This window comes from Aethalodelphis obliquidens, unplaced genomic scaffold (genome assembly GCF_003676395.1).
Source record: "Aethalodelphis obliquidens isolate GAN/ISIS:26980383/991018 unplaced genomic scaffold, ASM367639v1 scaffold30, whole genome shotgun sequence".
Lineage (NCBI taxonomy): Eukaryota > Metazoa > Chordata > Mammalia > Artiodactyla > Delphinidae > Aethalodelphis > Aethalodelphis obliquidens.
Window position 1 is genome coordinate 3,979,471 of NW_020837974.1, and position 25,931 is coordinate 4,005,401.

Here is a 25,931-nt window from a genome sequence, read left to right on the forward strand (position 1 = left end):
GTGCCCCTGACCTATCAGGAAGACAGACACTGGTCCAGGCTGGGTGGTGCTGGAGCCAACTAAGGGGAGAAAGCAGAAAGCAGCTTTGTTTAAGATGCTGAGAGAACAGAAGACCTGAGATCAACACATGCCACGTTTTTTTTTTTTTAATTTGGCATGCAGGATCTTAGTTCCCAGACCAGGGATTGAACCTGTGCCCTCAGCAGTGAAAGCGCAGAGCTCTAACCACTGGACGGCCACGGAATTCCCCATGCCACCTTTTACTGACCACAATCTTCTGCAAGTTTCTTCATTTGTAAAACTGGGATGATACATTGGCCTTAGAGGACTGTCAAAGAATTAAATATATTAACACATATTAATGTCAGGTTCAATTCACTGCAGGCTTGAGAAAAATAAATAATTCTCTTAACCAAACGGCTAGACGACAATGGTGCCAAATTGTAAACTGGCTGTTAAAGCCCTAGGGTTTTATTTGAACTGAACATGCTTCAAATTCTTATATTTAAAAAACAAAGAAGTTGTAGAAAACGATTCTGTGCAGTTTCTGGTAGCCAAAACCCAAGATAAATACTGACTTTGTTTTGTATTAAAGAGAAAATGCTCTTACGAATTTTGCCCCACTTCTAGAATCCGGACTGCCAGAGGACTGCTCTGAACATGGCTTCTAACAGTTAAGATGTAACTTGTTAACCCCCTTAAGTTACCACTCACGGACAAGAAAAAAGTCAGCACATACGGGTCCAGTAAAGTCCCGGGGTAACCATTCCCCCACTGCAAAATGATGTTTGTTCATTTATGTGTTGTGATTTGGCTGTGCATTCTGACCCCTAAGCTAGAAAACTGTGGTTTGTTGTGACTGGTTTGCTTCTGTTTTTTTTTTTTCCTTCTTAAAAAGACATCTTGTTTTTACAAGACTCTTGGTTGAATGTTTTGAGCTTATTTCTGACAACTAACAGATAACTGACAGCTTTCTAATATGCAGTTAGTTCAGTTCCCAAGCAATCTCTAGTCATTAAGGATGAAAACTCAACTTCTCTCCAAACCATGAAGGGATAACTCCCTCATGGACAAATGAGAGATTCTTCCTGGCCTTGCCGGTTAATTAAGCCAGAGAAAAGGCTGGATGACAGGGCATGCTTTGTTTCCCTGAACTTCTGAATGGCTTTGTGTTCCCAGAAGCCCCAACAGATGCTGGGTTGGAATTCAATCGGTCTCCTGGTGAGAATCAAGGAAACGGGGCTGATCCCGGTTTTGATGGGAACGGGACAAATGGAACAAAATCTCTGGCTGTGGCTACCAGAGGAAATCGGAGGGATTTGTATTTGCCTGACCTTCCTTTCGAACTTTATTTTGAGCAAGTACAGAACCTTTCTCAGGGTAGAAGACGACAATTCAACATGAAAATGAGGGGCAGTTGCATGCTATGGCACCGAAACAAGGTAACAGAACACGAGAAACGTTTATAATCAATTCCATGTGTGGGAAGAAAAGGGAGGTGGCAGGAGAAGAACAAGAGAGAGCAGAAAGGAAAATGGGGCTGAGAAGAAACCAGACTGCCTGCCGCACACCCTGCCACACGTGGTAACTCCCACGCTGCTCTCTGCTTCTAGAGAGGAAAGCAGGCTGAGGAATGCTTCTTAGGAGCGCCGCTGAAGAAATGGACGCTATTTCTTCACCAAGTTCCTAGAGATGCTCAGGCCCCCAGTTTGCTCGCTGGATGGGACTGAGGAACCGAGTCTGTGGAACTGCCAGGGCCTGGGAAGTTTTGTCACAAAATGCAGTGTGGGTTACCTTGGAGAGCACTTCCCACTGTGGGCCACACCTCCCTCCACTCAACCAGCAACAGAAGGATGACTGTTTATTCCAAAGTCACCCCTTTCTTTCAATTATTTCCTCAGTGGTAGGAGGGCAGGCTCGCTAAGGGTTTTACTGGGTCACGGAGCTGTGGGATAAGAGCAATTTCTGGGTCCCTCAGCCCAGTTTTCCACCCAGGAGGAGACTGTTCCTGACATGCAGATGCCGGGTTTTCACAGAGGACTCAGTGTTTAACAAAACTGGGGGGGGTTCTGAGGATTAGGATTAGGCCACCAGCTTGGCCTGCTGTGGCTTTCAACAGGGGCCAGCCTGTGACCCTGACACCTTTTCTTATCAGGCATATTGGAGGTGTTCTATATGAGGGATAAAGATTGGTGGCTTACAAGACTTTTATCTTTGACTTACAAAGTTTTTTAGATTTGGATTAATGATCAATCTTTAAAAATTGGGAGATTTCACATTAAAATACAGATTTCCAACCTCTCTGGAAAATCTGAAGCCGTGGTAACCCTGAGCACAGTCCCATCTAGCAACAGACTATGGGGGCTTAGGCCAAGTCACTCGTGTACTCAGGGCCTGCAACAGCTCCCAGCACACCCAGTGAGACCCACGGCCTGCTTCTGTGCCCACCTCTCTCACCTCCCTCCCCTCGTTCACCACCTGCAAGCCACACCAGCCTTCTTTCTGTTCCACGAATAGGCCGAATCTGTTTTATTTCTTTGGCCGGCCTTGCTCCTCCTTTGCATGCAGGTTTCGCTGTAAATGCTGCCTCTCAGAGAGGCCTGCAGAGATGACTCCCCCCTCTGGCTCCTGTCATTCTCCACTGCATCATTCTTACTGCTCCTACACAGTACCAACCACATGAAGTACCTCTGTTTTAAACTTAATAGACTGTAAACGCCAAGAAAACTAGTCCTGGCAACACTGAATAGTTACAAACAAAGAATGGATGAATCTATAATTTCTCCAGTGATTTGAATGATATTTTTGTCACATATTAAATTCTTATGGGACTGTTCCTGGTCTCTACCTTGTCCCCTCGATCTATCTGTCTATTCTTGCATTAGTCTGCGTGATTTTTTTTTTTTTTTTTTTTTTTTTTGGGTACGCGGGCCTCTCCTTTTTTTGGCCTTTCCCGTTGGGGGGCCCAGGCTCTGGACGCGCAGGCTCAGCGGCCATGGCTCACGGGCCCAGCCGCTCCGCGGCATGTGGGATCTTCCCGGACCGGGGCACGAACCCGTGTCCCCTGCATCAGCAGGCGTACTCTCAACCACTGCGCCACCAGGGAAGCCCAAGTCTACGTGATTTTGATTTGTGCAGCTTCACAGTAAAAATTAGTCTCACTTTCAAAATTACAGGTAATTTTTCAAGAAAAAAAAATCCAACTGAATTTAAACGGGAATTGCAGTAAACTTGTAGATTACTTTGGATATAAGTAATCTCTCTGTAATACCAAGTCTCCCCTTTGAGGGACAAGGCGCTTCTCCACTATCCAGGTCATCCTCACTTGCCCCAGTGAAAGCTGACTCGTCAATGGCTATCCCCAGGCCTCCGCAGGCTATGGTGCAGCTTCCTTGCTAGCTCCAAGTTGGCAGGGTATCTATTCACTGTTATGCTCAATTGTTTTTTGGTAGAACAAGTCTTCTCACATACTACATTGCCATCCTTACAGAGCAACTTACAACTGACTAGCAAACTTAAAAATCATTGGGACTTCCCTGGTGGCACAGTGGTTAAGAATCTGTCTGCCAATGCAGGGGACACGGGTTTGGGCCCTGGTCCGGAAGATCCCACATACCGCAGAGCAACTAAGCCCACGTGCCACAACTACTGAGCCTGTGCTCTAGAGCCTGCAACCCAAAACTACTGAGCCCGCGTGCCAAGAGCCCGTGCTCCGCAACAAGAGAAGCCACCGCAATGAGAAGCCTGTGTACTGCAACGAAGAGTAGCCCCTGCTCGCTGCATCTAGAGATAGCTTGAGCACAGCAACGAAGACCCAACAAGCCAATAAATAAATAAATGAAACTTATTGTTATTATATACATAAAAAAAAAAAACAAAGCACATTTCTCCACATGTTCAAGTCTCTTCACGTCCTTCAATACGGTTTTATAGTTTTTTTCATACTTCTTGTTAAAGTTCATTTCCTGGGTATTTCACGATTTATATAGCTACTGTGAGTGGCATTCTGTATATCTATTTTGTATCTAGCTATCTTTCACTGCTTCTGATGCCTTTTCAGTTGATTATTTTGTCTTTTCTCAGGTTTAAAACGGTAGGTTTACCTTTTTTTTTCCTCTTTTTTTGGGGGGGCTGTGCTAGGTCTTCGTTGCTGCGCACGGGCTTTCTCTAGCTGTGGTGAGCGGGGGCAACTCTTCGTTGCAGAGTGTGGGCTTCTCATTGCGGTGGCTTTTCTTTTTGTGGAGCATGGGCTCTAGGCGCGTGGGCTTCAGCAGTTGCAGCGTGTGGGCTCAGCAGCTGCGGCTCATGGGCTCTAGAGTACAGGCTCAGTAGTTGTGGCACATGGGCTTAGTTGCTCCGTGGCATGTGGGATCTTCCCAGACCAGGGACAGAACCTGTGTCTCCTGCACTGGCAGGCGGATTCTTAACCACTGCGCCACCAGGGAAGTCCTGCTTTTCTTCTTTACATATAAAAGTGCTTAGGGGCTTCCCTGGTGGCGCAGTGGTTGAGAGTCCGCCTGCCGATGCAGGGGACGCGGGTTCGTGCCCCGGCCTGGGAGGGTCCCACGTGCCGCGGAGCGGCTGGGCCCGTGGGCCATGGCTGCTGAGCCTGCGCATCTGGAGCCGGGAGAGGCCACAACAGTGAGAGGCCCGCGTACCGCAAAAAAAAAAAAAAGTGCTTAGAACTTTTTATTGGACACACAGTGGGTGTTCAATAAGCATTAGTGATCATCTTCTCCAATATCTATATTTTTCATCTTATTCTCTCAGCTAACTGCATTGAATAGCACAAATAATGGTGGTAGTCTTATATATGACTTTTGGGGAATGTTTCTATGTATTTCATTATTAAATACATGCTAATGACTGTTTTGAAACATGGGGCTTATAAAATATATTAATTATATATTAATTATAAATTATATTAATTATATTATAGTATCCTTCTAATACTACTGTTAAAGCTTAAATCAAGAACGGATACAGTCATCCCTAGATATCCACAGGGGGTTGGTTCCAGGACCCCCATGGACACCAAAACCAGTGTTGCTCAAGTCCCTTATATAAAATAGTGTAGTATTTGCACATAACCTATGCACATCCTCCCGCATACTTTAAATAATCTCTAGATTACTTATAATACCCAATACAATGTAAATGCTATGTAAATAGTTGCTGGTGTGTGGCAAATCCAAGTTTTGCTTTTTGGAACTTTCTGGAAATTTTTTTCCCTGAATATTTTCAGTACATGGTTGGTTGAATCCACAGATGTAGAACCTGCAGATACAGAGGGCTGACTGTATTTGCCTTCTTTTTTTTTTTTGGATTTTATTGTTTTGTATTTATTTTTGTTTCACACACACTGTATTTAATTTTATAAGAGATGAATAGACTGACACCAAGCATTGTAAACGGATGGCCACAACAAAAGCAACAATGATTGCAATTACCAAACACGAAACACACTCACACTATGTCATAATGTTGACATTCAGTCCAGGAATCCTCCACTGTAACAGCTCCTTTACTCTGCAGTGAAAATTGGTTTGTATATTTTTTGCCCCTGAGTACTTGTGGGATTTTTTTTCTTTTTATTCTAACAGAAAGTCACAAAAATTACAGTCACCCTCATCAGTGTATTTGTCTTTATCACCTAAAGATATCATATGGTAAGTTATATTAACAGAGTTCTTAATACTGAGCCATCCTTGCACATCTGGAACAATCTCACTCGGTCATGGTTTCTATTTGCTGATATTTTATTTAAAGAATTTTAAACCTATATTCGTAAGTGAGATAAATCTGTAGATTTCTTTTTCAGGGTTACCTCTGAGAGGTTTTGGTATCAGCATTATGCTGGCTTTATACAAATATATGTAAAACATTCGTTTACTTTTCTATCCTCGGAAGTATTTCAAATGGCATAGAAAAATTTTATTCCCTAAAGGATTAAAAGAATTTGCTCATAAACTGTTGCAGAATGCTGCTTTCTGAGGAGTAGCTTTTTAGCTACTTTCTCAATTTTTGTGTGTAGTTATCTATGCAGTTCCCTATCTTTTCAGGATTCAAAATGTGTTATGTATGTATAAAATCTCTTTTTGTCATATTATGTTATAGATACTTTTTTCCTACAAAGCAACATGTAGCCATGCATTCACTTACAGTGGGGTCGGTCCAGAGGGAGCATCTTGAACACTCCTGGCAAGGGGCTCCTGGGGAGCGAGGATGCTGGCAGAAGTGGTCATATCCATTGATAGATACTCGACAGAGGTAGCACATTTGGGCACCGCAGCGGCAAGACATGCGGTTGCAGCCTTCTGATTTGATGAGGCCGGTCCCACACTTATGGCATTTCCTAATGCGGGCTGCAGTCATCTTTTCTTCACTAAAAAAAGAAAACAGGATTGGAGATAGCACAGAAGATAAAAAAGAAAGAAAAATATTATGGCCCTTAAAGTCTTCCTTTCTTTCCACAGATAATGATTGCTTGGCTCTTTTGGTGACATTCGAAGGGTGAAAAGAGCCTATGTTTTGGGCTTCCCTGGTGGTGCAGTGGTTGGGAATCCGCCTGCCAATGCAGGGGACACGAATTTGAGCCCTGGTTCGGGAAGATCCCACATGCTGCAGAGTAGCTAGGCCCGTGTGCAACAACTGTGCCTGTACTCTACAGCCCGCGAGCCACAACTACTGAGCCTGCATGCTGCAACTACTGAAGCTTGTGCGCCTGCAGCCCATGCTCTGTAACGAGAAAGGCCACTGCAGTGAGAGGCCTACGCACTGCAATGCAGGGTGGCCCCCAATCGCCGCAACTAGAGAGAGCCCTCGCGCAGCAACAAAGACCCAACTCAGTCAAACAAACAAACAAACAAAAAAAGGAGCCTATATTTTGGAGTCTCAGAACTGCTTCAGTTTTTCAGTTGTATGACCTTGGGTAAATTATTTAACTGCCTCGAGACCCAGTTTCCTCATTTTTAAATTGGGAGAACCGAACTTTCTCATAGTGTTTTACAAAATTAATTAATTAATTAATTTTAACATCTCATAGTGTTTTGAGGATTACAGATAAGATACAGGGTACCCTGGCACCTAGTATTTAGAAAATGATTATTCTATTTGTTATAGGAGTCCCTATAAGCTTAAAATGGACAGAAAAAACTCAGTGTCTTCCTAAACAATGGTTTTTATATACACAAAGCTGGATAATGGAGAGCCAGTAAACCTTAGTTACATACACATCTTAGGTTTTTAAATACATACTTGACATAGGGCTGGGGTAGACACAGCTGGGGGCGATCCAATGCCACCTATGACTTCTTCCTGTTGGCAAAGCTCACTCCTATGACAAACTGGCATGCTGGAATAATACCTTCTCAGACTCCCTTGCAGCTAGGGGATGGGCACACATATGACTCAATCCTGGCCAATGGGAAGCTTGTAGGGAGGCAACTTGTTTCCAGAAGCACTTTTAACTGATATCTAGAGTCAAAATGACAGGTCTTGGCTTGTTTTCAAGAGCTGGCACTTCCGAATTAGTTACTTCTAATGGTGCTGTTCATAACTCTGAAATAACACTTGCCACCTTTGCCTATTATTGCTTATGTGTGTCTTCCTCTGCTGTGTTGAGTTCCTTAAAGTATAAGGCAGAGGCTATGATGCTTGTACCCAGCTGGCATGAAGAAGTATCATCTTGATGGGAAGGAGTCAAAAGGTATTCCTGCTGAGACCAAGAAGAGCATGAATAGCCTTGAAGGACTCATCCCATTGCTCGAGAACTTCTCTCCTCTCCGAGTACAAACACAGTGTGTAACCAGGTAATTGCTTCATTGTAAAGAATGTAATAATGTGGGGATGAGTTCTGATCTGCACTCTCCCTCCTAAAGCTGAGGGAATGCAGCTTTCTTCCTTCCACTGCTCCCAGTTTTTCTGCTAATTAGTAAGAGTAGCCAGATGAGCCTGTGGTCAGGCAAGTGTTTTTTTTTTTTTTCTTTTTTAAATATACATTTAGGACTTCCCTAGTGGCACAGTGGTTAAGAATCCGCCTGCCAACGCAGGGGACAAGGGTTTGAGCCCTGGTCTGGGAAGATCCCACATGCCACAGAGCAACTAAGCCCGTGCGCCACAACTACAGAGCCTGTGCTCTAGAGCCTGCAAGCCACAACTACTGAGCCTGTGAGCCACAACTACTGAAGCCCGTGCGCCTAGAGCCCGTGCTCTGCAACGAGAAGCCACCGCAATGAGAAGCCCGTGCACCGCAATGAAGAGCAACCCCTGCTTGCCGCAACTAGAGAAAGCCCGCCCACAGCAACGAAAACCCAACACAGCCAACATAAATAAATAATAAAATAAAAGATATTAAAAAAATTATATATATAAAAAAATACATTTATTTATTTATTTTTGGCTGCGTCAGGTCTTTGTTGATGCACACGGGCTTTCTCCAGCTGCTGTGTGCAGGCTTCTCATTGCAGTGGCTTCTCTTGTTGTGGAGCATGGGCTCTAGGCATGTGGGCTTCAGTAGTTGTGGCATGTGGGCTCAGTAGTTGTGGCTCACAGGCTCTAGAGTGCAGGCTTAGTAGTTGTGGCGCACAGGTTTAGCTGCTCCATGGCATGTGGGATGTTCCTGAACCAGGGCTCGAACCCATATCCCCTGCATTGGCAGGCGGATTCTTAACCACTGCGACACCAGGGAAGTCCAAGCAAGTGGTTTTAATTACTGATATTTAGAAGACTGTTGTAGAATGCTCCTCAGAAGCCAGATCATATGTGTTTAAAAATAGAAAAATACATTAGGAAATTGGCTGCTATTCATTTCATTTAGGTCTAAGCTTTGAACGGCCCAAAATGAAGGCAGGCAGAACTTTGGCCTGAAAAGAATTTAAACCCAGTTCAAGTTACAGAAGAACAAATGAGTTCTAAGTTTTGCTGAACAGGAAACAAGGTCAAGGAGACAAAGTTTTAAAAAAGTAAGTTTATTATTGTCAACATTGTACACATGTTCATGATTTCAGTTAGCTCAGCAACTGTGAAGACAGTTCTCAATGTTCCATGTTAAGACTCACAAGGTTCTGGGACTTCCCTGGTGGTCCAGTGGGTGAGACTCCATGCTCCCAATGCAGGGGGCCCAGGTTCAATCCCTGGTCGGGGAACTAGATTCCCCCATGCATGCCACAACTAAGAGTTCGCATGCCACAACTAAGAGTCTGCATGCCACAACTAAGAGTCCTCATACTGCAACTAAGAAGCCCACATGCCACCACTGAAGATCCTGTATGCCGCAACTAAACATGCCACAACGAAGATCCCATGTGCCACAACTGAGACCTGGTGCAGCCAAAATAAATAAATATTCAAAATTATTATTATTTTAAAATAAAGTTCTTGTCTTTTATTTTTTATTATTTTATTTATTTATCCCCCCCCCCCCCCCGCCGCTTTTTCAGCTGCACCGGGTCTTAGTTGAGGCATATGGGATCTTTGTTGAGGCATGCGGGATCTTTCATTACGGCACGTGGTCTCTTCGTTGCAGTGCTCAGGCTCCTCTCTAGTTGTGGCGTGTGGGTTGCAGGGCGTGTGGGCTCCAGAGCGCGTGGGCTCTGCAGTTTATGGCACGCGGGGTCTCTCATTGAGGTGTGTGAGTTCAATAGTTGTGGCATGCAGGCTTAGTTGCCCTGCAGCATGTGGGATCTTAGTTCCCTGACCAGGGATTGAATTTGTGTCCCCTGCATTGGAAGGCTGATTCTTTACCCCTGGACCACCAGGGAAGTCCCCAAAATTACTATTAAAAAAACAAACAAGACTCACAAGGTTCTGATGAAAAAGTCTCCAATGAAAAGCTGTGACCAAAATACAATTACAATTTTCTATGGCACAAACTTTCTGTGTACACGCACCCTGGAGACTGAGGTGTGGCCTTAAGCCATTGCACTCTGCCTGGGGGCTGGCTCATGTCTTCCCTGGGCAGCTTAGACTGTAGTGTGGGAGAGGAGTGGCTAAAGAGAACCAAGATTATATAGTCCTTTCCAGGAAGAGGGTGCATTTGCTTGCTCTGTTCCACCAAGCTGTCAGTCGCCAATGTGAAATAATACTGGGTGTGGTGGGGGAGAAACGGATGGAGGAGGGGGCTTCCCTGGTGGCGCAGTGGTTGAGAGTCCGTCTGCCGATGCGGGGGACGCGGGTTTGTGCCCCGGTCCGGGAGGATCCCACGTGCCGCGGAGCGTCTAGGCCCATGAGCCATGCCCGCTGAGCCTGCGCGTCCGGAGCGGGAGAGGCCACGGCAGTGAGAGGCCCGCGTGCCGCAAAAAAAAAAAAAGGATGGAGGAATATGAAAAACACATACAACTCAGCATGGTTATAATGTTCAAATAGCTACTCAACACTGCAAGGATATCTATTCAAGTCCTTTGTTTTTGCAAAAGAACAGAACTAGATAGGGCCAGAATGGCCCTGTACCATAAAAGGACTGCTATTATGGGATGTGGTGACCACCTATCCAGTAATGTGAAAGTGCAAAATGGGACTGGGGAGAAATCATAGTTGATTTTTTTGGGAGGAGGGTGATTTGGCAAAAAGATTCTAAACTAGGCAGGAAGCAAACAGCCCTACAGGATGTGATCATTCACAGGAAAGGAAGAGAAGCCTGGGCTGCAGCTGTGTGGACTGACCTTGTGTTCAAACAGGAAGGCTCACTGCCCTCCTCTACATAACCAATCAAGATCCTACGATTCCATGATTATTTGTTCTCACCACTATTTAATTATGTTGGAAACTCCTTTTGGGAGCTGTCCTTATTTCTTGTAGCATACACTATTCAAAATCGTAAATGGCTTTCCACCGTGAGCATGTGTATGCACTTTTTTGGTGATAATGTGCACATAAAATTTACCATTTTATCTATTTTAAAGTGTACAATTCAGGGACATTTAGTATATTCCCAAAGTTGTGCACCCATCACCATTACCTAGTTCCAGAACATCTTCATCACCCCCAAAGGAAACTGCACCTATTAAGCACTCACTCTCCCCAATCCCATGTCCCCTGCAACTGCTCATCTGCTTTCTGTCTCTAACGGTTTTGTCTATTCTGTACACAGGCAAATATCCATAAGCCTATGAATACTTTATATAAATGGAATCATACAAGAGGTGGCCTTTTGAAACTGGTTTCTTTCACTTAGTATGTTTTGAAGGCTCATCCACAGTGTAGCCAAACATCTTCATTCCCTTTCCACGGCTGAATAATATTCCACTCTATGGATATACTACACTCTGTTTACCATTCATCAGCTGGTGGACATTTGGGTTGTTTCTTCCATTTGGCTATTGCAAACAGTGCTTCTAACGAACATTCTTGTACAAGTTTTGCTGGAATACCTGCCCCATCTTATACCACTTATTATGCTGTATCTTATGATTTAGCAATAAACTGCTTATGATTCCCTGTGTGTACCCTGTGCCTACAAAAAGTGATACTAGATTCCTGTGAGCATCTTTGAGAGTGGCACTACCACCAAGGGGTGCTGATTCTCAATAAATCTCCTTTTACTTCTCTGTCTGGACTGTATAGAGGAATGGGTCTTGGAGAACACTGCATTACTATAAGCCTAATCAGGTGCTGACTCTAATTGCAGCTGCTGTTCCAGATGTCATTTCTTACCAGAGCAAATAAACATAACCTCTGGCAACTGGTATGCAGCCAATGATCTGGAAAATGCTTTTATTTTCTGACCAATAAGCCAAGAACACCAGAAGCAGTTGGCAAGGACCTTGATCATCTGTCAACCAACAGACAATCCACTGGACCACTATTCTAATGACATGCAAATAGAACCCAGTTAACAGGAAGTAGCAGGTACTTTACGATACATTAATATGGTGTATTGTATGCCAGAAGGTGGGAGATAGATCTCTTGAAAATACAGAGATCTCTAATCTCTATGAATCTCTGGTGGCCTGGAGGTCATGTGCATATATATCAGGCTATTCCTTCCAAAGCTACACACACATTGCTGTTATGTTGTATCCCCTACCACAAAGAAAGAAGTCAGACATTTGGGAGGCCTTTCTGGATTTTGGAATTAACATATATCACATCTGGATACATGGTTCTGATCCATTTACTGCTGATACAAAAGGCCAGGTTTAAGTAGGGTCTAAACCAAGAGAAGCCTTCCAGCTGCTATTGGACCCAGTGGTGTTCCAGGTGTCTACGGCAGACCAACATGCTGAACAGAGCTCGTAGCAGGAACTGACAGGAGAGTCAGAAAGGGGGCTGTGCTTCAAAAAGTAACCAACTCTGGGAATTCCCTGGTGGTCCAAAGGTTAGGACGTGGCACTTTCACTGTGGAGGCGGGTTCGATCCCTGGTTGGGGAACTAAGATCCTGAAATCTGTACAGTGTGGCCAAAAAAAAGTAACCAAGTCTTCTCCTTCTGAGAAACATCTCTGGGTCTGTGACCGAGTCTTGGAGTAGTCTAAATGCCTGATCAAGAACCAGTTTATAGGGTTTCCCTGGTGGCGCAGTGGTTGAGAGTCTGCCTGCCGATGCAGGGGACACGGGTTCGTGCCCCGGTCTGGGAAGATCCCACATGCCGCGGAGCGGCTGGGCCGTGAGCCATGGCCGTTGAGCCTGTGCGTCCGGAGCCTGTGCTCCGCAACGGGAGAGGCCACAACAGTGAGAGGCCCACATACTGCAAAAAAAAAAAGAAAGAAAGAAAAAAAAAACCAGTTTATAGAGCTGGGCAATACTCCATTACCAACTGCAAGTAGAGTACATATGACCAGGCTTGAGCAGGCCCTGAATACAAGAAGTTGTCTGTTTATGTGCTTTGTCACATTTATAAATCAGGGCTTCCTGCTTAAAAAAGAAAACAACAACAACAAAGAGCTAATACTTATTATATATATAGACATCACGTGGCAAGAACCATTCTGGGTATTTTAATCTTCATAACAACCCTACAAGTAGATATGATTATGCTCTATACTTTACAGATAAGGAAATTTAGGCACAGAAAGATTTAAAAATTTGCCTAAGGTTCTTAACTACAGCTATCCAGGGTGAGCACTCAATAAATCTGTACTGACTTCATGAATAAGACATCCTTCTTCAAGGCAAAACAAAGGCTCAAACAGCAACAACAGAAATCATCCGTTCCTCCCAACTCAAACTAGATATGACATGTCCACAATAACAAGAACAGATTTGGGGGGAGCTGGCTCGTAAACCGGCTGAAAGACAATTCTAAATGAGAAGTTTAAAGTGTTTCAGGCAATAGCACAACTGCTAGAATACTGCCAGACAAGATGACGACTTTGAAAAAAGAACATTTTTTGACATGTTCATCACTCAAGGCCATGCCACTGGTCAGGGTGGTGGTCACTCTAAAATATAAAGGCTGGCTCACAGGGATAAGCCTGGATGTGATGAAGCAATACCAGATTTTTCTAGTTGGCGTGGTATTTGTGATTACTATGTATGTGGCTGAATTAGTTTTCTTTTGTTTACTGTAACCTTAATCACATCTGCAAAGCCCTTTGCCATGTGAGATGAAAAACAAAACAAAACAAACCACAGGTTCTGGGGATTAGGGCATGGATTATCTTTGGAGGCCATTTTCTCTTCTCTAACATAGTCTGCCCTCTGGCTTCCAAAGACTGATATCCATCCCACATGCAAACTACAGTGACCTCATCTCAAGGACCCCAAAGATCTCATCCAGTATAACATCAACTCAAATTTCATCATCTAAATTAGGTATAGGTGAGACTCTGGGTATGATCCACTATGGGACACACTTCCTCTCCATTTGTGGGCCTGGGAAACTAAAGAAACAAATTATCTGCTCCTAAAATACCATGATGGGACATGCCTAGGACAGCATTTATAGATATTCTGGTTCAAAGGGGGAGAAAATGGAAGGAAAAAAGGAGCCACCATTCCTAATAAATTTAGAAATCCAGCTGGGCAAACTCCCTTTATATTTTAGCTCTGAGCACAATCCTCTGTGGCTCACAGCTCTGTTCATGGCTTGAAGAGGAATAATCCTTCCTTTTTCAAGAAAGGTAGCATATGTTTGCAGCTGAGTAGTTTTTAATCAGCCTGTTCGCTGCTTATAGAATTTTGGGGGTCTGACAGACATCTTTCATTTTGTACTGTCTCTTTCAGTCCAACCTGGCAGTGTTTCTACTGATATAAAATTCTCAAGAACCTTGTGGGTCTCCCATGTATGTCACAGGGATTCATTCCATTAAGACATGAAGTTCAGGGGCTTCCCTGGTGGCACAGTGGTTAAGAATCCGCCTGCCAATGCAGGCGACACAGGTTCGATCCCTGGTCCGGGAAGATCCCACATGCTGTGGCGCAACTAAGCCCCTGCTCCACAACTACTGAGCCCGCACTCTAGAGCCCGCAAGCCACAACTACCGAGGCCCGCGTGTCTAGAGCCCGTGCTCCACAACAAGAGAAGCCAATGCAGTAAGAAGCCCACGCACTGCAACGAAGAGTAGCCCCTGCTCCCCGCAACTAGAGAAAGCCTGTGCACAGCAACGAAGACCCAACACAGCCAATAATAAATAAATAAATAAATTTATTTAAAAAAAAAAGACAGGAAGCTCATTCACAGATATTTCCTTGATAATCCCATCTCTACTTTTGGCTTCTGCTTAGATGGCTGAGGGATAATGCCCGAGTTTCCTAGAGGCTCCCTGGTTACACCGAGGGGATCTGTGAGTCACTCTCTCAGGCTCTTCAAAGAGCCTTTGTGTAACTGAACACTCTGACATTCTCAAGGCAGCCTTGGTTTTTTTCTCTAGAGCATGCTTTTCCTGACAGTCAATCTCTTAATTTTAGGGTCTTTTATCATCTGAAGAGTATGAGATTTTCAGAAACAATCAAGCCTGTTCCTTAAAAAAAAAAATGTATTTATTTATTTATTTATTTATTATTTTTGGCTGTGTTGGGTCTTCGTTGCTGTGTGCAGGCCTTCTCTAGTTGCGGCGAGCAGGGGATACTCTTCATTGCAATGCGCGGGCTTCCCATTGCGGTGGTTTCTCTTGTTGCAGAGCAGAGGCTCCAGGCATGCGGGCTTCAGTAGCTGTGGCACGCGGGCTCAACAGTTGTGGCTCGTGGGCTCTAGAGTGCAGGCTCAGTAGTTGTGGTGCACAGGTTTAGTTGCTCCATGGCATGTGGGATCTTTCTGGACCAGGGCTAGAACCCTTGCCCCTTGCACCAGCAGGTGGATTCTTGACCACTGCGCCACCAGAGAAGTCCCGCCTGTTCCTTTTTGTTAACAGCTCTCCTCTCAGTCTGTCTCTTTCCACTTGCATTTTCTACTCTTCAATACTGTGCTTGGGGGACTTCCCTGGTGGTCCAGTGGGTAAGACTCTGTGCTCCCAATGCAGGGGGCCTGGGTTCAATGCCTGGTTGGGGAACTAGATCCCCCATGCATGCCTCAACTAAGAGTCCGCATGCCGCAAATAAAGATCCTACATGACAAAACTAAGACCCAGCAGAGCCAAAAAAAAAAAAAAAAAAAATACTGTGCTTGGAAACTTCAGTTAAATGTCGTTTCACCATTTACAAGTTCTACTTTCTTCATAATTGCTGGACACAAGTCAGCTAAGCTTTCTGCCATTATATAACAAGGATTCCCTTTCCTCCAGTTTTCAATAACATGTTCTCCATTTCCTTCTGAGTCCTCACCAGCACTGCCTTTCGTGTCCATATTTCTACTAACAGTCTGTTCATGGTGATTTAAGTGTTCTCTAAGGTAATTTAGGCTTTGCCCATAATGGTCCTCACTTACTTCTGAGCCCTCAATGGTGGTTTCTAATGTCTGTATTTCTACTAATGGTCTGTTCAAGGCAATCTATGTATTTTTCTATCATGCTTCTCAAAATTCTTCCAGTTTCTACCCATTGCCCAATTCCAAACCCATTTCTACATTTTAAGGTATCTGTTACAGCAGCATTCCACTTCTGGTTCCAAAATTTATTTTCTATTGCTGCTATAACAAATTACCACAAACTTATTAGCTAAATGTAACACAAATTTATTATTTTATAGTTTTATAGGTCAGAAGTCCAGCATGGATCTCATCAGACTAAAATCAAGGTGCTGGTGGGCTATGTTACCTACTGGAGGTTCTAGGAGACAATCTGTTTGCTGCTCATCTGGAATGTCAGAGGATTCAGTTCTTTGAGGTTGTAGGACTTGAAGTCCCCATTTTCTTGGCAGCTATAAACAGAAGGTTATTCTCTGCTTCTGGAAACTCTCACGTTCCTTGGCTCATGGCCTTCTTCCTCTACCTTCACAGAGAGCAACAGGAGGTAAAATTCTTCTTGTGTCTCTCTGACTCTTTGTCCATCATTCCTTCTTTGTCTGATCAGAGAAAAGCTCACTCTGCTTTTAAGAAGTCATGTGATTAGACTGGATTTACCTGGATAATTCACGATAATCTTCCCTATTTCAAGTTCCATAACCTGAATCACATTTGGAAAGTCCCTACTGCCATGTAAGGAAATATATCCAAAGATTTATAGGTTCCAGAGATTAGGACATGGGACATCTTTGGGGAACATTATTCTGCCTACCAAACCTGTGGCAAACAGCAAAGTCATGGAGCCATTTGCCTAGGTTCAAATTCCTGCTACGCCAATTACTACCTGTGTGACCATGTTTACTTGGGCTCTCTGTGTGTCAGTTGTGTCATCTGTAAAATGAGGATAATAGTACCTATCTGTGGTGGAGACCTGGAGACTGTTAACTGCCCCAAATAGCCATTTCCCACTTTATTTTCTTGGTCACAAAACCCACTCCTTACCCTTCAAATTTAAGCTGGAGAAAAACTTGGCCAGCTAGAAACTATATATGGTATCTGCCTTGGAGCCAAGTTGTGGCCATATGACTCAGTTTAGACCAACAGGGTATGAGCAGAAATAATATATATAATTTCTGCTTCACTTAAAACTTAGAAGCTGTCTGCCTGGCAACTTGTCTCTGTCTCTCTCCTTTTCTACGGGCTGGAGTGCAAATGTGGCTGCAACCTAGTCACAATTATGCAGATAAGAACACCACCTTAGTGAAGCAATGAGATCAAGAAACCTAGGTCTTTGAATGACCTCATGGGACAGATCTGCCCCACCTGCCAGGTAGGGCTGGACTATCATATGAGAGAGAAATAGACTTCTGTATTATATAAATCAATGTATTTAATAGCTGTAAAGTGCCCAGACACATAAGGAGTGCTATACAGTGATGTTCTTCTTACTGACTGCATTATTTTGAATTCTGGAGGTTGTACTTCTACTTAATGTCTCAGGCCACCAGTCTCCTACAGAAAACAGATAAGCAACAGTAGTGCAATGTGACTTAATTAAAATGTGTAATAAGGGACTCCCCTGGTGGTGCAGTGGATGAGAATCCGCCTGCCAATGCAGGGGACACATGCTCAATCCCTGGCCCAGGAGGATACTACATGCCACGGAGCAACTAAGCCCGTGCGCCACAACTACTGAGCCTGTGCTCTCGAGCCCGTGAACCACAACTACTGAAGCCCACAAGCCACAACTACTAAAGCCTGCGCGCCTAGAGCCCGTGCTCGGTAACAGAAGCCACTGCAATGAGAAGCCTGCGTACCGCAACGAAGAGTAGCCCCTGCTCGCTGCAACTAGAGAAAAGCCTGCGCACAGCAATGAAGACTCAACGCGGCCAAAAATAAGTTAATTAAAATGTGTAATAACACATTTTATTTTATTAGTAAAGAGAAGAGGAACCAAAAGTTATTGAATTCATATGTGCCAGGCATTTACTATGTTACATTTGACCGAGAAATAGTTCTAAGAGGCTGCAGAGATGAGGAAACAGAGGCTCAGGGGTTAGGTCCCTTCCTTGAGATCATTCTAGCCTGGGGTAGCTTCAGAGCTTATTTTTCCCACAATATTCACTGCCCCCTCTGCCCAAAAGGCAGGTTAATGGGGGAGTTGCAAATCAGTCAATAAGCCCCCCTGAATCATGTTACTCACATAGATGTTCGGTACTTGATGTCATCTTTTTCAGCCAGTTCTTCACAAGTGAGACCGTTGTGCTCTTTCCAGAGTCCCTGACACTTCCTACAGGTTTCCTGGGGATAAAGGAGAGACACAAAGACAGCTCTTGGTGAGTAGACACCATATACGTCTCTGTTGAACAATCGGGAATGCGAAACACGCTTCACTTGGCTTGATTCTTTCAGAGGATCTCTCTCCTTTTTAGCAGGGATATTTCTAAAGACATCTCAATAGAAGATGTAAGAATCATTGTAAGAAAGCATGGGGAAATTTTTCTCTCCTTGGATCAAAAGAAAGTGTCGCTCCCATCACCCAAGGTTTACAAGGTTTTCTAAAATGCCAGGAGTCACCTGAAGAAACTACAGAAGATAAATTTATGTGATCTTGGTTTTTTTAAAGATAAAATACTGTGAGCTGCTTGAGGTCTGGTTCTGCCCAGCGTTCCAGGGTTGGTCTGGCATAGACCACTTGTGTTGAATTGAAGTGAAGAACAGTCTAGATTAGGATCACTAGGGGTCCTTAAGGGAGACATTCCCTCAGTCATCCCTCACTCATAAACATGGATATCATCCTCCATAGCTTAACTTCATTTATAAACATAAATTCAAAATAATTACTAATTTTTATTCTAGGACTCTTCACAGTTTATAAAATATTTTCACATGTGCCAGAAACCATCTCACATCAGTAACAGGAATTTAAAGAAACATTAATGCAATTTAATTTCCATAAATAGAAACCACAACCCTAATAAGTACAATGAAGGAAGAAATGGTGGTGTCAGCTTTGTTTGGCCTGGGGCGACAGTGAAGGCTTGAGGACGTGCAGCCTGAGATCAGAAAGACGAGTCAAAGAAAGCAGAAAGAGAATAGCATTCCAGACAGAGGAAGAGTAAGAGAAAGACTCTGGTAGATGAAACTGGCCGAGTTTGGTTCCTGTAGCTGGACTGCAGGCAGTGAAAATAGGCCTCGTGAGGCCTGCTGGAGCCCGTCCATGTGACGCTTTGTAGGATGTGATTATCAGTTTGACCTTTATCCTAAGAGTGGTAGGGAAGCATCGAAAGGTGTCAAGCATGGAAGTAACATGAGCAGGTTTGTGATTTTAAAAGATGATTCTGCGTGGAGAACAGAGCAGAGGGAGAAAAGAGTGGAAGTGTAAGATACTAGGAAGCTATTAAAGTCATTCAGGAGAGAGACTATGGAGGCCCCGGTCAGGTAGGTGAGGACATGAAGGAAAGTTGACTGATTTAGGAGAAATTTAGGAAGTAAAACTGGCTGGCTTGGTGACGGCCTGGCTCTGGGAATGAAGAGAGGGAGGTATCACCCTGATGCCTTGGTTTCTGGTTTGTGCAACCCAAGATAATAGCGACATGGATGGAGCTTGGGAACAGTGGAAAAGGCCTGGCTTGGGAGGAGGGAGGGCAGGTGTTAAGATCCCGAGTTTGCTCTTGGCAGTAATGACACAGGGGGACCTGTAGGACACCCAGTGGAGATGTCAGGCAGGGAGTTGGGGGTACATGTTTAGCATCTGGAAGTACCTGGGGTAGAGCTTGCCAGGAGATGTGCTAGATTATATCTTCACATCAATTCTAGAAACATCTCCTACCTCTGTACTCTCCACTTACTACTGAACTTTCTGTAATATATACTGCTAAGATGACTCTAACAAGGTGCAGAGTAGTATACATAGTAAAGATGCTACCACTTCTACATCAAAAAAGGTGGTGGTGGGAGAATATAGTGATATATAAAATCAACCTGAAAGGATACTCAAGTAATTGGTAGTACTGATTGTCCCGAGTGGCTGGAAAGTGGGGTGAGACTTCTTACTGTAAGCTCTTTGTATCTTTTGTATCTTGTACTACACCTAATTAAAATATAAAATTTTAAAAGAGAAAGAGAAATAAAATGGACTGCTTGAGGAACTGAGAACCTGAATAACTCTCATAAAAAGGCTTCTATCAATGGCGTGGGGTGGGGTGGGGTGCGGTTAGAGATAAGCTGATCAGAGATTCTCTATTAAATGCTGTTGCTTCCAAGGGATATGCTGCTCTCTGGTCCACTACCTACATCTCTGTCAGTAAACAGAAGCTAAATCAGTACTGACTTCATTACTACACACCCAAACGTAAAGCAGCGTAAAACCCATTTTTAAAAAAAAAAACATTTTTAAAAGACCTTGTGCCTGACTATTCTGGGAAACTGGAGGATAAACAACAGCTGGAGAATAAATGAGCTAGTATCTATATCCTAACCTTCAAAACAATGCTAACCTAGCCACCCACCAGGAATAACATCTTGGAAACAATGCATGGCATTTAGAGAGTGCTTTCCAGCATTCCTGGTGATCCAGTTATTAATTCATGGGACCTTCTTCATAAGGGAAGAACCCATTTTCTAGGTGAGGTGCACAGGTCCATGACAGCAAGATGACCTGGCCAAGCTGAGTCAGCTGTGAGTGGTCACCACGAAGCCACTGCTTACTTCCAATGTCACAGCGGCTCTCCTGTAGGTCCATGTGTGGTTTTTCAGGCATGTACTTCTCATTGAAGGGCTGAGGGGTCCCAGAGAATAAAAATGAAATGTCTTTTGAAGAGACTAGCTAGTTAGACATTGAAACCCACAATTAAAAGAAGGCAAGCAAATAGCAGGCTGGGTGAATTTTATATTTGGACCTTTCTGTGTGTTGTTTCTTTACAAAGTACCCTCTCTTCTAAACACAGCGTATACTTCACTAAGCTGTAATTCTCTCCTCTCAAGTACAGCTAGGCTTTGTTCCTTCCTAAATGCAACAAATGCTTAAACAATATTAGGCAGAAGAAAGTTCTTCAATGTTTCTAACGTGAAGATAATCAATTCTTCAAAGTAAGGTTAATGAAAGTCCCAAGGACCATTTTGGAAGGTGGAGTACAACGCTGACAAGTAACTTCAAAACATGAAGGACATGCATATCCTGGCTGTCAAATCTAATTGGAGAGGCTTCCCATCGCCTGTGTGCATTTTCAGATCAGGAGGAAACAGATGAATTCATCATCGGCCCAAATACAACAGAGAAGGCAGCTCCTTCCTTCTTGATGAGGAAGGCATGCACACACTGGTTAACTCAGCAGCTACCAGTCCATGTTCCTCATGACATCAGAGAGATTTCTGGTTAAGTTCTACGTTGCCCTTTAGTGCGCAAGATGCGTCAAGGTGTTTTGACTATTCATTAAGGTCTTAACTTTGTACTCTAAAGAAAGTACTCGACAGCTTCTCTTCATCCATTTTCTGCTGCTTAAATAATGTTTACTGGGTAAGGCAGAAGATCAAGTTTGGTTTCAGATGACCCTGTCAGGGAGCTGACATTTCTTCAAAGAAACAGCTTCCTAAAAGACTAGCAGACAGCGTCCAGGTCATCATCTACGCATAGCAGGGCTTCCTGCTGCTGGCAAAGAACTCGAGAGATGAGACCAAGGGTCCAAGTCACCAGACTCTGCACTTCTTGCTCGCCATCCCTCCAGGCCTGCTCTGAAGTTTCTTGGTTCCCTGTGCATCCTGCATCTTTCCTGCTTGACTTCCAGCCTTGTCTCAGAAGCGGAACACAGTAGAAACTGCTCACTTATTTCTGAATGGTTCCTCCAGTGAAACTTCCAGACTCACTATCCAGGGGAGAGAAGTCTGCTGGCCTAAGATATGGGGTATGGGGCTGTGGCCAATTCATATCAAATCTCTGAAATTCCAGCTCTCTGCTTTGCCATCTCAGGTACTCAAAAACTGGTGGGGCCGTAAATCCTCACACCTCTTAAGTAAAAGATGAGGCCCGGGCACCTGACCATTCACAAGTACTTAGCATAATCCAGAAGCCACAGGGCTATGGGCATTCAGGCCACATGTGTCTTCCAGCTGTCAAAGTCACTGGTTCTCCCCACCTCAAGACCCAAATGACATACGGATGCTAGCCAAAGCCAGAAAGAGTTCGATTTTAAGACAGGAAAACAGGCAATGAGATGGATGCTGGAACCCCTGGGAATCAATAAAGCTTGGCAAAGTCAAAGCTCAGGCAGAATCAGTGGGCTTTCCTTCCTTTCACTAAGGGAATTTGAGGATTTCTATTTTCTCTACGGCAAGGATGCCAAGGAAGTCAGATATGTGAGCAAACCAAGTAGAGCACAGTGGAGGTAAGTATAACAGTGTACACATGTACGTGCGCATGCGCACACACGAGCACACAAGAGACAGCAAAGGGGGTGGGGCTAAGTCAGACAAGGATTCTTTGAGGAGTTGGTGTCTTCATGGGACTGAATAAAACCAGTATCGTGAGGACTTCCCTGGTGATCCAGTGGTAGAGAATCCGCCTTACAATGCAGGGGATGCAGGTTCGATCCCTGGTCAGCAAACTGAGATCCCAGATGCTGCGGGGCAACTAAGCCTGCGCAACACAACTACTGAGCTTGTGCGCCTCAACTAGAGAGAAGCCTGCACGCCGCAAAGAAGGTCCCTCGTGCTGCAACGAAGACCCGATGCAGCCAAAACAAACAAAAATTAAAAGTATCTCATCCAGTATCTCATCCAGTATTGGTTGCCTGGATGAGAACATCCAGGCAACCAATAAAGTACTCCTCACATCTGGACTGACATCTCTTAGGGAAGTGCCTTTCCCAGCTACAACAGCCATTAAAGTACATAAAATGTAGAACCAGGGAATTCTCTGGAGGTCCAGTGGTCAGGACTCTGTGCTTTCACTGCTGAGGGTGTGGGTTTAATCCCTGGTCCGGGAGCTAAGTTCCCACAAGCCACACGGCATGGCCAAAAAAAGAAGTAGAACCAGACTCTCAATCAAACATTTCAACAATGAAACATACTCAAAGTGTTAATATTTTAATGAACACAAAAGGTTTTCATATTATTAAATAGAATTGTTTTGTTTTGGGCTTCCCTGGTGGCGCAGTGGTTGGGAGTCCGCCTGCCGATGCAGGGGACACGGGTTCGTGCCCTGGTCCGGGAAGATCCCACATGCCGCAGAGCGGCTGTGCCCATGAGCCATGGCCGCTGAGCCTGCGCATCCGGAGCCTGTGCTCCGCAACGGGAGAGGTCACAACAGTGAGAGGCCCGCGTACCGCAAAAAAAAAAAAAATTGTTTTTTAAATAAAATTATTTAAAAGTATTTATTTCATCCTACCCTTTACAATTTTATTTATGTATATTTTGCAATGCATGTTACAACAGTAGTACAGACACATAATTTATAAATAAATAAATACATACTTTGGGGGGAATTCTGCTGTACACATTTTTTTCCAATACAGAGAGCAATCGCAAAGTTGTGCCATCTACTACCCTAGCTATCAGAAAGTCACGGAAGGGATCCAGACGTGGCAGCAACCTGCCTGGGCTTGCGTTTCCAAATGCACTGATGCACTGAAGAGGCTGAGACTAGAGGCAAGAGGACAGTTAAGCAGCAACTGAAGAGTCTATGGGACTGGGTTGGGGAAAACATGGACTTGGATCAAGTGATGAAGGAGGAGGAGCAGATCTGAGTGAGGGTGGGAGGCAGAGGTGAGAACAGAAGTTTAATTTTAAACGAGCTTATTTATTCACTCTCAATACTTGCTGAATTTTTATCATTGGTTGAGGGCTGTATGAGATGCTGGGGATACAGCATTAAGAAAGTTAGACTCAGTGTCTAACTTCTTGCAGCTTATGTTCTGCTGAAGAAAACAGACATTAGACAAACTGGATATACAGCTACAGCTGTGATAGGAACATTCAGAGGAAAAGCACTGGGTGCTGTAGAAGAGCGGAGTTAAATTAGCCCAGCGATCAGGAAAGGCTTTGTGAGGATGTGATGTTGAAGCTGAGCCCTGAGGGATGAGCAGAGTTAGCCAGATGCGGGGGAAGGGTGTTCCAGGCAGAGGGGACAGGATGTGTGAAGGCTTTGGCACAGGTGAGGGCCTGTCTCATTCAAGGAGCACAGAGGGAGTTGGTATTGGCTGGAGCCCAAGGGGCAGAGCTGAGAGTAGACAGTGGTGAATCCTGGTGCAGCCGCTGAGGCTGGAGGGAGGTGTTTGGAAAGCCAGGCTAAATAGGTGGGAAGTGCAATGATCTAATTCACATTTTCAAAAGATCACTCTGGCGGCTGATGGCTTGCTAGGTTGTAGGACCTTGCAGTGACCCCCTCACTGAACTAGGGTTTGGTAAATAACTTTTAGGGGAACAAGCCCTAGAGTCTGGATTCAGTTCTTGGGCAGACTTCCTCCACAGCCCTCCACAAATAAGGCCACAACCTCCCTCCTGAACCAAGCTGTGCCAATGCTGAGCCTGGCAGAGGTGAGGCTGACCTGTGACCAGCAAACAGCAACATACCTATCTTTTCTTATTAGGAATAAGAGGACCACTTTTCCTACACGATTTCAGAAAGGGACTTCATTATTAATTTAAAAAGGAGATTGTTTTTTTCAGTTTTGGCTCTTTAGATGAGTTTCTCATTGAAATGTCATCTATATGGTATGGAACATCTTTAACAAGAGTCTTGAACTCAGACATCTCACCCGAGACCCTGGTTCAAGGTTTCAGACCTACACACCTTTGGTACAGGCTGTTTACACACACATTTCACTTAGTCTTCACAGCAATTCTACAAGGGAAGTACTGGCCATTATCCACCCCCCCCTCCTTTTTTTTTAAGTAAATGAGAAAGGAAGGCTCAGAGAGGCAAATTAACTTGTTTAAGGTCACAGAGCTATGGACTCAAGTCTGCTCAAATCCATTTACACTCCCCACTCTATTCTCACTGATTCCAGCACGGTGTCTGTGAGCAAGAACAGGTCATTGTTTACTGGAAGCCCTGAGGTTACAATGGGCATCTTGTGAGGAGACCACAGACGAAAGGTCAGTGAGGCCACATAGAACCAAGCGTCAGGGTAGCAAAGGTGTGGACACCGAGCTGCAGCTGTGCAGGATGCCTGCTTCCCTGCGTTTCCTGGAGAGCTGGGAATGACCCATTAAGAGGCAGGATGGACTGGGATTAAACACGAGGACACCTTTTATTAATGATAATGATAGGAACCTGCTAATCACAAAGTAATCCTGGACTGGACACACGTGAGGAAGTAGCTGTTCCTGTCGCTTTCAGCCAGTTGCATGTCTGGCGGGGCACTGACGGAAGTGTGTTTTTAGATTCCCATTAGATGAACAAACGTGAGTATTCCACACCAGAACCAAATATCAGTTACCTGGTCCTTCCCTCAACCAGCCCCTGGAACTTTACTTGTAAATAATGGCCGCTCACTTCCCCAAAGGTGGCCAGGATTAGAATACATGAAGACTTGCTAGTGAGAATGCTTGAGATGATTTACCATCACCAACCCTGTGATTCAGTGCAGACAATTTCTGCACTGAAAGGAGTAAGGACACCTTCACTTTCCCTCCCTCGCCCCCTTCAACAAATACCTCCTGAGCGCTGCCACGAGGACCAGGCACTGTTCTGAGCAAACGATCACTGAACAAATGAAGTCCCTGCCCTCCCCGAGTCTACATTCTGGGAGTGCTGGAGTGGGTGGATCGCCAAACAGATAAACGTCTAGTCTGTAGGAAGACAAGGAGCACCCAGGGGAACTAAAGCAAGGTGAGGGGCAAAGAGGTGTGAAGGACAGCCCTGCGCAGAGGTGGCGTGTCAGTTCAAACCTGAAGGGTATCTGGTAGAGGAGTGGGAGCAGGATGGAGGATGGTCAAGTGAGCCAGGAGAGAAGAAGGAGAGAAGCTCAGAGAAACAGCCGTCCCAGGTCTCACGTCCGTCCTGAGCCAGCACCCAAGGCCAGCACTGTTGGCCTCCTGCCAGTGCCACACGCTCAACATCCTCAACCTCGCAAAGCTCTGCCTAGGTGTCCTTTCTCTGCTGGCAACAACTACTC

At 44.6% G+C, this 25,931-nt stretch overlaps 1 protein-coding gene across 5 annotated transcripts in view; it reads right to left on the reverse strand.

The window, feature by feature from the left end:
• Nucleotides 1–25,931, reverse strand: part of RNF216 (ring finger protein 216) — a 171,770-nt gene that overhangs the window by 13,637 nt on the left and 132,202 nt on the right. For 4 of the 5 annotated variants that reach the window (XM_027125701.1, XM_027125703.1, XM_027125699.1 and 1 more), the window contains 2 exons: nt 18,020–18,117; nt 6,163–6,385 (listed from right to left, as the gene is read on the reverse strand). In XM_027125701.1, the coding sequence (XP_026981502.1) occupies nt 6,163–6,385; nt 18,020–18,117 (321 nt within the window). Of the gene's footprint in view, nt 1–6,162; nt 6,386–17,197; nt 17,329–18,019; nt 18,118–25,931 lie in introns of those variants that run through there. The other variant, XM_027125707.1, reaches the window with a different exon arrangement.